Source organism: Oncorhynchus nerka, linkage group LG8 (genome assembly GCF_034236695.1).
Source record: "Oncorhynchus nerka isolate Pitt River linkage group LG8, Oner_Uvic_2.0, whole genome shotgun sequence".
NCBI lineage: Eukaryota > Metazoa > Chordata > Actinopteri > Salmoniformes > Salmonidae > Oncorhynchus > Oncorhynchus nerka.
The window spans coordinates 50,073,292-50,086,319 of record NC_088403.1 but is presented as its reverse complement, the minus strand read 5'-3'; the positions used below and the strand labels follow the sequence as shown (position 1 = coordinate 50,086,319).

At 40.7% G+C, this 13,028-nt stretch overlaps 1 protein-coding gene across 1 annotated transcript in view; it reads left to right on the top strand.

The window, feature by feature from the left end:
• Positions 1-10,439, top strand: part of LOC115133536 (insulin receptor substrate 1-B-like) — a 91,758-nt gene extending 81,319 nt beyond the window's left edge. Inside the window, 1 exon segment of the mRNA XM_029666821.2 lies at positions 6,865-10,439. Coding sequence (XP_029522681.2) covers positions 6,865-6,872 — 8 coding nt within the window. The 3' untranslated portion in view covers positions 6,873-10,439.
• Positions 10,440-13,028: the final 2,589 nt, after the last annotated feature.

Here is a 13,028-nt window from a genome sequence, read left to right as displayed (position 1 = left end):
TGGCCAAGTGCATCTGCACTGTTCAGTGCGCTACCTGTTTATTAATAAGCAGTAGTCTCTGCTCAGTTTGGCAGCTGCGCGAGTGTGAGAGGGAGATGCCCGCGTTCTTCGCGGTTTACCGGATCTTTCAGTTTTCTTGAAGATCACTCCGCGACACACGCTGCAGCGCTGTCGTTCAGGCAGGAGATGACGTGCTGTCAGCCACTGACTTGTCATTCCCACTCGCCATCATTCACTGTTGTCATCCAATGGACTCATGCTAGCCACAAGTTCTGACCGCATTGTCATGAAACGCACATACAGCGATGAGTTTCTCTCTCTTTCATACGAACTTAGAACGAGGAGCGCCCACAATGTGTTTTGTGTGTGGAAGTGCTTAGTAATGAGACTCGCATAACGAACAAATTAATAAAACGACACATCCTGACCAAACATCCACAGCATGATGGTAAACCCAGGGAGTTCTTTCAGAACAGGGCAGAATGCTTCAGGAAACAGTGCTTCGACAGTGGAAAAGTAAGTCAGCTAGCAAGGCATTGTTGTCATTTTATAACAGGTGATGATCAGCAGTAATAAGGGCGTACTAACTCTCGTAGTAGTAGATGTGAGTTTCTCTTTCAAACAATCCCCTGGCCTTGTACACAGCTAATAGCTAACATTCGCCAAAGCGAGATAGCTACTGATAGTGCAACCCTAAGTAACAGTACAGATGAAGATTAAATTATTGTTGAAAACGAGTCTAGGTTGGAACTGTTGCTGTTAAAATATAATAATAATTGTTATTCTTAACCGGAATAAACTAATTGAAGCAAGATGCTTTTTGAGGCAAACACACTCACACAGTTCTGGGTTGCTCATCTACAGCAGGAAGCAGTCTCCTGCCTGGCTGAGAAAGCAGTAGATGTTCTGATCCAGTTTGGCACCACATACCTATGCGAGTCAGGGTTCTTAACTCTGACATACTTAAAGAACAAGTACAGAAACAGTTTCAAGGCTGAGCATGACCTCAATGTTGTACTGTCAAAAACAGAGCCCAGAATAGACCTGCTCTCGTTAGGACTGTGTGTGTGTTTTCTGGTCTACAGATGTGATCATTCAGTTTATTCCAGTTCAGAATAAAAAATATGAATTGGATTTTAACGGCAACAGTTCCAACCTAGACTTTCTTTCAACAATAATTTCTACAATAAGATGTACAGTAGGCCTGATCATTTTTTCATCTTCACTGTTACTTAGTGCAACCCTATCAAAAAGCCTGTGTGTGTGTTATGTTATTCGTCTGTGATGTGATCAATCCGTTTATTCCAGTTCAGAATGAAAATGATTTATTGTATTTTAACAGCAACAATTCCAACCTAGACAGATATGTAAGAGTGTATTTAATAGGGGAAAATAAACATGAATACATAGTTATAAGGATATTTAATTTCATTGTTTGTTTTTGTCTATATTGCATTTGTTTTAGGCATAAGGGCAATGAAATGTACCGATATTTATGTATAGTTGCATATTTTCCTAAGCTTGGGTCCCAGAAAAACACAATTTCTCATTTGGGTCCCAGGCTGAAAAAGTTTAAGAACCCTTGATTTAAGACATGGAGGTCAATCTGGAAAAAGTAAAGAACTTTGAAAGTTTCTTTAAACAGCTTGGAAAATTCCAGAAAATGATGTCATGGCTTTAGAAGCTTCTAATAGGCTAATTGACATAATTTGAGTCAATTGGAGGTGTACCTGTGGATGTATTTCAAGGCCTACCTTCAAACTCAGTGACTCTTTGCTTGACATCATGGGAAAATCTAAAGAAAATCAAGTCTGCTTCATCCTTGGGGGCATTTTCCAAACGCCTGTAGGTACCACGTTTATCTGAACAAACAATAGAACGCAATAGAACGCAAGTATAAACACCATGGGACCACGCAGGAATGTCCTCTGGTCTGATGAAACAAAAATAGAACTGTTTGGCCATAATGACCATTGTTAAGGTTGGAGGAAAAAGGGGGGGCTTGCAAGGTGAAGAACACCATCCCAACCGTAAAGCACGGGGGTGGCAGCATCATGTCGTGGGGGTGCTTTGCTGCAGGAGGAACTGGTGCACTTCACAAAATAAATGACATCATGAGGCAGGAAAATTATGTGGATATATTGAAGCAACATCTCAAGACATCAGTCAGGAAGTTAAAGCTTGGTTGCAAATGGGTTTTCCAAATGGTCAATGATCTCAAGCATACCTCCAATGTTGTGGCAAAATGGCTTAAGGACAACAAAGTCAAGGTATTGGAGTGGCCATCACAAAGCCCTGACCTCAATCCTATAGAAAATGTGTGGGCAGAACTGAAAAAGCATGTGCGAGCAAGGATGCCTACAAACCTGACTCAATTACACCAGCTCTGTCAGGAGGAATGGGCCAAAATTCACCCAACTTACTGTGGGAAGCTTGTGGAAGGCTACCTGAAACATTTGACCTAAGTTAAACAATTTAAAGGCAATGCTACCAAATACTAATTGAGTGTATATAAACGTCTGACCCACTGGGAATGTGATGAAAGAAATAAAAACTGAAATAAATCATTCTCTCTACTATTATTCTGACATTTCACATTTTTAAAATAAAGTGGTGATCCTACCTGACCTAAGACAGGGAATATTTACTAAGATTAAATGTCATGAATTGTGAAAAACTGAGTTTAAATGTATTTGACTAAGGTGTATGTAAACTTCCGACTTCAACTGTCCATGTAATAGTGCCAGACATGCACACAAACATATACAGTTGGCATTGCTGTTATGATTTTAGTTGTCCTTTGTTTTAAATATTTATTATATATATATATATATATATATATATATATATATATATATATTATTTTTTTTTCTGTCTTTTTCTTTTTTCTCTTCAGTTCATTCTCTTGGTTGCTGGTGCATTGGGGGGGTTCATGGGGGTGGGGAATGGAATTAATTGTATTTTTTATTTTTCTTCTTGGGGGGGGGGTCTAGAATGGTTGATGGACAGCTATTGGGGAACTTTGGGGGGATCTTGGAGGGTTCACGTTTTTTGGCCTGGTGGCAGATCTGTCAACGTGCCCTTGAGCAGGGCATTGACCCTGGATGCTTCTGTGTGTCGCCCCCGAATGGGAGTCTGTTGGATGACTGGTATGATGTCGTTGTTGAGCGGCTTCACTGCAAGTGTAATGTATGTTTCGGATATTCAATTAAAAAAACACAAGTAAAAAATATTTTTTAAACAGCATGGCTACCACAGCATTCTGCAGCGATAGACCTTCCCATCTGGTTTGCGCTTAGTGGGACTATAATTTGTTTTTCAACAAGACAATTACCCAACACATCTCCAGGCTGTGTAAGGGCTAATTGACCAAGAAGGAGAGTGATGGAGTGCTGCTTCAGATGACCTGGCTTCCACAATCACCCGACCTCAACACAACTGAGAAGGTTTGGGATGAGTTGGACTGCAGAGTGAAGGACAAGCAGCCAACAAGTGCTCAGCATATGTGGAGACTCCTTCAAGACTGTTGGAAAAGCATTCCAGGTGAAGCTGGAATGAGTGTGCAAAGCTGTCATCAAGGCAAAGGGTGGCTACTTGGAAGAATCTGAAATATTTTTTATTTGTTTAACACTTTTTTGGTTACTACATGATTCCATATGTGTTATTTCATAGTTTGGATGCCTTCACTATTATTCTACAATGTAGAAAATAGTAAAAAATTTAAAAATAAACTTTGAATGAGTAGGTGTGTCTCAACTTTTGACTGGTACTGTGTATGTTTTCAAAATGCATACTGCTTCCAGCTCACACTGTAAAGTGTGACCCGCTGAAGCCTGCCTACCGTTGAACTTGAAGCGCTCTTCCTTTTCGCCATTCAATTACCAGTTGAGAAATAGAAGTAGTATCAATTTTTAATTGTGGCCACCAAAATGTTTTAACTCACGATTTCATTTAGAATTGTTGCACAATGACTGTGCTTATAAAGCACATTTCACTCCAGCTGCCATAGCAGCTGTAGCAGCCACTCTCGTGCTGTCTGACTGATGTTCCGCTTAAACTAGGCTCTATCTGTATGCTGTGCGTGTGTGATAAATAAGAATCATAACGACTAACAAAATACACACGCCAATTTAATTCCAGTAAAGTATTCAAATGAAGCATGACTGGTCAAATGTATTTAGATCGACTGGTATTTTTATCAATGAATAGGCTAAAAGGCATTGTTTTGCAATTGGCCGGTGGCAATTTTAATTTATCTTCTCATTTATTTTTTGGGGCCAAAATCCGTCTATTACCGGCTAATGTGATCCACAGCACATACATCTCCCAGATGTCACACGCACACAGAGAGAGAGAGAGAGGGAGATCGCCTTACTCTCTCGATCTCTCTCGCTCTGCTCTTTGCACTGATCCCCTCTTCCCTACTGGCTTTCATAACACCCTCTCTTTGCTTGGCAGAGGCCTTCCTATGGTGATGGGCTCTTGGTTAAACAGAATGTTATATAACTTGACAGCTGTGGCTCCTGGGGCATGGAAGTGATTGACGGTGCAAGTGTCAGAGGGGAGAGCGAGTGTATGCGATTTTGTGTGTGTGTGTGTGTGAGAGAGATGTGTGCCCACTTGCGCAGTAGCAGTATGTGCTCAGCCAGTGTCAGTCTATTGAGGGACACAACTAAACTAAGTCCAGTGTCCCCATCGCAGACAGACAACAACTGACGCAGACAGACAGACACAACTCTGATCAACAGACTAGTGTGTGTCACACACAGGACAAGGCATTGCATCTTATATTCATCTTACCTCATCACGGAGACTGACTCACAGACTGACAGATGCTAGGGTGACACACAAATACACTCAAATGAATCTACTTAAAGGCACAGAGGGTGCCTTATCCTTAATGAGCCACTAAAGTGAGCCGTCACAGAACCGGACATTGACAGCCCCAGGCAGACACACACGCATCACATTGACTGCCCCAGATAGACACATAGACCGACTGACATAGAGAGGGAACATTTTATAGGCCACACATTGGCTGAGATCATAGCCCCATCTGACCTCGGTGTTAAAGAGCCTACAGAGCGGGACAGTCACGCGTACTCACAGAGGCATCATCACATCGATTAGAGCCCAGAACGGAGAATGACGCAAGGAAATGATTGAAATCGATATGTGTGTGTGAGAGAGAGAGATATTAAAGTAGTTTAGAAAAGGAAGTGCTTCCTTTCTGGTTGCATATGACCGCACTGATGTCAGTAGTTAGTGTGTGTGTCACGGTTCACATTTAGATATATATTCTCACTGACCCCGGCCTAATGGATTGGTGTGTTTTTTTTGGGGGGGGTTAGGTTTAGGGTGAAGGATAGAATTAGGGTTAGGGCAGGGTTTCCCAAACTCTGTTTTGGACCCTGAGGCATGCTCATTTTGTTTTTTGCCCTAGCACTATACAGCTGATTCAAATAATCAACTAATCATCAAGCTTTAATCATTTGAATCAGCTGTGTAGTATTAAGGCAAAACATGCATCCCGTCGGAGTCCTGAGGTCCGAGTTTGGGAAATGGTGGGTTACGGAAAATAGGATTTTGAATGGAAATACATGTTTGGTCCCCATGAGGATAGATTTAAAAAATGTGTGTGTGTTTAGTATGCTCTTATGTGCCATTCATATTTACCCGGTCACTGTCCTCAATGTGTGTGTGTTGGTGTGCCAATGCGTGGGTGTGTGTGCCCACACAAACAATTGTCTGTGAGCGCTTCTGCACCAATGTGTGTGTACCAATGCGTGCCCTGTCTCCTCCGGTCTCCCTGGGTCCATTGGGCTGATTGTTTGTGTGGCTCTCTCAGGCTGAGCTGCACTAGCTGCTGCTGTTAGCTGGCACCGTCTGTGCTGGGACGCTAAATATAGCACTGCACCAGGAAGAGAAAGAAGGGGGCGGTGGGGGCACCAAAAATATAGAGGAGGCACTTTTTTTCATCGACAATTAGAGAGCAGGGCTGGGAAATTTAGGAAAAGGAACAAAGGACTCCTTTCTCTCAATCAGTCACCATTCGTCATTACTGTTTTGGTTGATTTGATGTTTCCATCAAGCAGCCCGCCCGCAACGTTTCCTCAAAATTAAACTGGCCTTTAATGATGATGTTAATTACATGATTATTGTTATTATTATAGACCTACAGTACATACTCGTCATGTGTGACCGCTAGGTACCTTTAATAAAGGGACATCGACCAATCGAGAGGAAGACATATGAGAGTCGTGTTATGGTGTACATTTTCAGTCCTTTTCCTCTCCGTAGCATCAATATCCTCTGTCAGTCCGTCAGTACGGCCCTCGAAGGCGTTATCAATCGTACAAGAGGTTCCATAACAAAGACAAGTTTGTGTGTGTGTGAATTTGGAGCTCTCAATGGTTCCATGTTATTGCAATAATGAGGACATTTTCTTAATGACATACTTGCTTTAGTTGTGTAATATGACGGGAAAAGTGTAAATTGACCTAAAACTATATGTGCATGCGCACACACACCCTGGAGTGGTGGTTGCCCTCTCTTTCCCCTTATTTTTTTCCGCTCTTTCCCCAAAATGTTTTCGCTCTTTTCCTCTCTCTTTCTCTCTCGCTCTGTGCGGTCTCACTCGCCTCCCTTCCATCCCTCAGTTGAACTTCTCTGTATATGTAATTAAAGGAACACAATGTTCCCCTGTGGATAAGCAGACATAGATATCTTATTGTAGATTTGAAAACACTGTTTGTGATAATGTGTGGTAGTCAGTAGATAAATGTAGTAATATTTGGTTAATCTTCATATCATATGCTATTGTTTACTGGTCTTCTAACCCAGCCATTTCCTCTCTGGTTTCAGAATGCTGATGTCTTTGCCCTTGCCTCGGAATTATGGGAAATAAATAAGAGATCCTGAAGCTCCTCCTCCTCATCCTTGTGTGACAGCCAATGGGAAGATGGGTTGCACTGGTCACACCTCTGAAGCACTTTGGAAGGACTGATGGAAAACCTTTTATTTTTTTGCTTTCAGTTTATTGGTTGTGATGACCAATGGGGATGCGTGCCAATGATATTCTGAAAACCTATTGGTTGCACTCCCTGAGAAGGGAGGACTCTAAGCCAATCAGAGAAGAGTATGAAGACTGACTGCTGACTGGGAGCCAATGATATTTTTCGATCATCAGCTTAAATGGAAACCCAATTAACCAATCAAAAATAAGGATTTAATCTAATGACGGCTGAATATACAAAGTATAAAAACAAAATATATAGAAATATATATCTGCTCAAGTGCCTCATTTTGTGATTGTAGACATTCTACAAAGAACTTCAACTTAGTATTGACTAAGGAAGTGAAGAAGTTTCAGTATTTGTGCTTGTTTGAAGTAGCACTATGTTGTGGCAGGTGTAAGAATAATAAGGATGATGATAAAAATACCAATTAGCTGGCCTTACTGTCTTACTGTGAGAGATGTTGGCAGCATAGCTTCTATTCGCTTTAAGCTCATTGCTTTAAGCTCATGTAACTGACAGATTTCTCCCTCTCTCCCTCTCTCTCCCTCAAAATCTCTATCTCTCTCTGCCCATACCTCTCATCCAAGATTGCAGTATTCTATATCACATACCAACCCGCCCACATACTTTACAAAAAGACAGTCACCCTTCACTGGGAATACTGTCTCTGGCGCTGGACAATATGTATTTAACACACAAAGACAAACACTTGGCACTTGTTGCAGGTAAAGACAGGTGCTCTGTTCCAAAATCTACATTAACATACCACTTGGAATGAAGTGATGTGTTGTGGAATGCATGCATTCTGAGCAGTGGTGAAAAAAGTACTCAATTGTCATATTTGAGTAAAAGTAAAGATACCTTAATAGAAAATGACTGAAGTAAAAATGAAAGTCACCAGGTAAAATACTACTTGAGTAAAGGTCAAAGTATTTGGTTTTAAATATACTTACCTATCAAAAGTAAATAGATTTGCTCAAATGTACTTAAGTATCAATACTAAAAGTATAAACAATTTAAAATTCCTTATATTACGCAAACCAGACGGCACAATTTGTTTTTGAAATGTATTGGCGGATAGTCAGAGGCACACACTCAGACATCATTTACAAACAAAGGATTTGTGTTTAGTGAGTCCGCCAGATCAGAGGCCGTATGGATGACCAGGGATGTTCTCTTGATAAGTGTCAAAATGTAAATACTTTTGAGTACTTTTGGGTGTCAGAGAAAATGTATGGAGTAACAAGTACATTATTTTCTTTAGGAATGTAATGAAGTAAAAGTCTGCAAAAATATCAATAGTAAAGTACAGATACCCCAGTATACAGAATTTTTACTAAAGTACTGGTGTAAATGGGCTCCTGTGGATGTTGGAACATAGCCATTCAAAATAGGGGTAAGGTGAGCTCAACCACTCAACATACCCCATTCTCCTCTACCTGGGTTGGTCAGATTATTATAGCATTGTGCTAGGTAGATGGTAAATCCCTCAGAATTGTGCTAGCTAGATGGTAAATCCCTCAGCATTGTGCTAGGTAGATGGTAAATGCCTCAGCATTGTGCTAGCTAGGTGGTAAATGGATAGTGTTGCTGATCACAGCTCAGATATAGGTATGACATTATTATCCTACTCAATCCAATTATCAGATAAAACGTTAGCATCTATTATCTCAAGACAGTTGCAGGTCTTTTCATCCCCATCGTGTCAGGAGCCTGTTAAGCGATGGGATGGTAGAGTATAGTGTCCATAGAGATAACGGAGGCGCTGACATTAGCTGTGCTATCTATAGCCCTTGCTAAAGTCATCTTGGATCATCTGGATTTGATAACATGGGCCTTGCTAGCTGCGGGGAACATGCTAACTTCACCCTAGTTAGCAAAGTATTTTATTAGGGGGCATAGATGTCCACAACCCTCTTTTCTGTTTCTCATCCTCCCTTTTTCTCTTTCTTTTTGTCTCTTACTTTAAACTCTTTCTGCTATGCATTAGCACTAAAGTGCCTGTCTGTATGTCTGTCAGTCTGTTCCTTTCTTCCCCTTTAGCACTATCAGGGCTATCCTCTCAAAATATATATAGTCTATTTTTATGTATATTTTTCTTTTAGCGTATGTACAATATTGTGTAACCTCAAGGTACCCTTCCCTTATTGAGGTTTCAATTATGATGTTCAAGGATGTAGTGACCCATGAAATGACTTGACCAATTGCCCCTGACTTCATCACGTGTTTGTATTGGGTTGGTGCTGGAAAATGTAGGCCCCGAGGAGGACCCCATTGAGGACCTCGTCTATGGATGGCCGTATTAGTGCCAAAACAAAAATACGCTGTGACTCTTTCCGACAATACATTAAAAAGCTACAGTAGCTGCTTTGAATAGCTACTATGAGCTCTCAAGTTCTGACGTTTTATATTTTTCTTGGTTGTTAAATGCTATTATAACCTTGCCTGCTCTCTTGTTTTCTTTACCGCCGTAAAAACAAAAAAACCTGTCTTGGATGTTTTGAGACATCTTGCCTCATAGTTTGCCTCTGGGACACTTGTGAAATTGTACTAAATGATCAATACTGTAAGTTGCCAATATGAGCAATCACAGAAAGAGAAAAATAGGGGGGGGAAACACCTTTAAACAGAACGAAATGTGTCTGTCCATTTCACTACCACCACATTTGTATATGGGCTGGCTGTCTTATGCACTTCCTTCTCATTTGAGTCACGTGACTTTTGGTAGCATAACAAAGCGGCTTCATTGCTACCAGATTGGGATCTGTGGTCAGGACAATTGGCCATAATGGTTTCTAATGCAGAGGTGGGGTTAGGAAAGTAGTTTGACTCCAACCTCACTGTGCCGGGTTTGTTTCTGTTTACTGCATGGCACAAAGAGGCAGCAACGCACACACACAAACACACATTAAACACAAACAGTGTTTTGGAAATGTTATATTTTTCTCATAATGACTCAACAATCTTCCAAATTAAAGCCAGATCCTAGGTTCCAGTAATATGGGGAAAAACACACAAAAACAAACTTAGTGCAAGAGTTCATTCTGAAATCAAAGTTAAATCCAACACTTTATGGCCTCAAAAGTGGACAATGCCAATGAGCTCATTCGCTGTTGAGGTCTAGATGACAAACTTGAATTTTGGAGTGAAGTGTCACTTTAATTCTTAGAGAAAGCAAGGTACTTGGAGGCAAGAGTGTCATGTCTCCATTTAACATACCTACAGTGGCGATCTGTCATTCAGGGCAGGTGGGGCAGAGCCCTACCTGTTTTAGCCCCACCTGTTAAGCTAAAAAAAATATATACTTTTTTAGTTTTATCTGTTTTGCATGTTATTTTGGCATTAGTACATGTCACATCAGTTTGCAAACAATGTAAAAGAAAAATCATTGAGTTAATAAAGCTGCATAAAAACATGGTCTCTTTTTTGCTTTCTTGAGTAAGGAGCTCCAAAATGCAGGTGTTTCTGCCTAGCTCAGTGCTTTCTGTGGTGGTGTGGCAGCGAGTGGAAAATACGGAGAGTATGAGTTGGTAATGTTCTCTAGTTGCACCGTGATTGGCTCAGTGTTCTGTTACTCATGGGGACACTATGTCACCGTAAAATCTACAGCGAAAGCTCGAAAATTCAAGCCCCTTGGGTGCTGGATTGATTTACATTAGAAGTACCCATCGAAGAAGAAGGCTCAAAGTGATTGGCAAAACAGATAAAATGATGTTAAATCACCTTTATATCTACCGTAGCTTTGATTGGACTTATCATGTCAACATCATACTTTCAAAATCTTAGCTAGCAAGCTAGACATCAGTCATCATCATGTATTAAGTCGACAATCTACTGGCAAATCCTTTTCAAACCTTGTTATATGAAGAGAAATTATAGATAAAACGTATCTGCTCATCGTCCATTGGAAATAAACATTACACAAGTTGGAAATCACAAATTCAACAATGAGTGGTTTGGAAGGAATCAGTGGCAAACTGCAAGCGTTACAAAGCAATCACTAGCCTGCTATTCAGGGGAGAGAGTGTGTGGTCCAAGTATGTGTTTAAGGGTTTCTTTTCCAAGCTTAAAAGGATAAACATTCACATGCAACACCATTGCCAGTAAAGGTTGAATACATTGGCCATGCTGTCAATCCAGCATGACTTCAGTGAGTTCAAGACAACTGGGAACTGAAAAAAATTAGCTCTGACTGAGAAAATCCTCTAACTTGCAATTCCAAGCCGTAAACTTGGCCTCTTCCTGGAGCTCCAACCTGAAGATCAATGACGTCTTGATTCGACCTTGTTTTTTTTCCGTGTTCCCAGTTGTCTTGAAAGCAACATAAATCGAGAGAATGCCAGAATTTGATGGCAAAGATTGATGACCAAATTTGCTCATGAAGGACCACTGCGCCACTTTCCTGTTTAAGTGAGCACAGCACAACAATGTGAGTCCAAAAATGTATTGTATGCTGCAGCATTAATTATGTAATATGTCAGGGAGATACAGTTGAAGTTGGAAGTTTACATACAGTTAGGTTGGAGTCAATAAAACTCGTTTTTCAACCACTCCACAAATGTCTTGTTAACAAACTATAGTTTTGGCAAGTCGACATCTACTTCGTGCATGACAAGTCATTTTTCTAACAATTGTTTACAGACAGATTATTTCACTTACAATTCACTGTATCACAATTCCAGTGGGTCAGAAGTTTACATACACTAAGTTGACTGTGCCTTTAAACAGCTTGGAAAATTCCAGAAAATGATGTCATGGCTTTAGAAGCTTCTGATAGGCTAATTGACATAATTTGAATCAATTGGAGGTGTACCTGTGGATGTATTTCGAGGCCTACCTTCAAACTCAGTGACTCTTTGCTTGATATCATGGGAAAATCAAAATAAATCAGCCAATACATCAGAAGAAAAGTTGTAGACCTCCACAAGTCTGGTTCATCCTTGGGAGCAATTTCCAAATGCCTGTACAAACAATAGTACGCAAGTATAAACACGATGGGACCATGCAGCTGTCATACCGCTCAGGAAGGAGACGTGTTCTGTCTCATAGAGATGAATGTACTTTGGTGCGAAAAGTGCAAATCAATTCCAGAACAACAGCAAAGGACCTTGTGAAGATGCTGGAGGAAACCGGTACAAAAGTATCTATATCCAAAGTAAAACGAGTCCTGTATCGACATAACCTGGAAGGCCGATCAGCAAGGAAGAAGCCGCTGCTTCAAAACAGCCTTAAGAAAGACAGACTACAGTTTGCAACTGCACATGGGGACAAAGATCGTACTTTTTGGAGAAATGTCTTCTGGTCTGATGAAACAAAAATGGAAATGTTTGGCCACAATGACCATCATTATGTTTGGAGGAAAAAGGGGGAAGCTTGCAAGCCGAAGATCACCATCCCAACCGTGAAGCACGGGGTTGGGAGCATCATGTTGTGGGGGTGATTTTCTGCAGGAGGGACTGGTGCACTTCACAAAATAGATGGCATCATGAGGAAAGAAAATTATGTGGATATATTGAAGCAAAATCTCAAGACATCAGTCAGGAAGTTAAAGCTTGGTCTCAAATGGGTCTTCAGAATGGACAATGACCCCAAGCATACTTCCAAAGTTGTTGCAACATGGCTTAAGGACAACAAAGTCAAGGTATTGGAGTGGCCATCACAAAGCCCTGACCTCAATCCTATAGAATATTTGTGGTCAGAACTGAAACCGTGTGTGTGAGCAAGAAGGCCTACAAACCTGACTCAGTTACACCAGCGCTGTCAGGAGGAATGGGCCAAAATTCACCCAAATAATTATGGGAAGCTTGTGGAAGGCTACCCGAAATGTTTGACCCAAGTTAAACAATTTAAAGGCAATGCTACCAAATACTAATTGAGTATATGTAAACTTCTGACCCACTGGGAATGTGATGAAAGAAATAAAAGCTGAAATAAATCATTATCTACTATTATTCTGACATTTCACATTCTTAAAATAAAGTGGTGATCATAACTGACCTAAGACAGGGA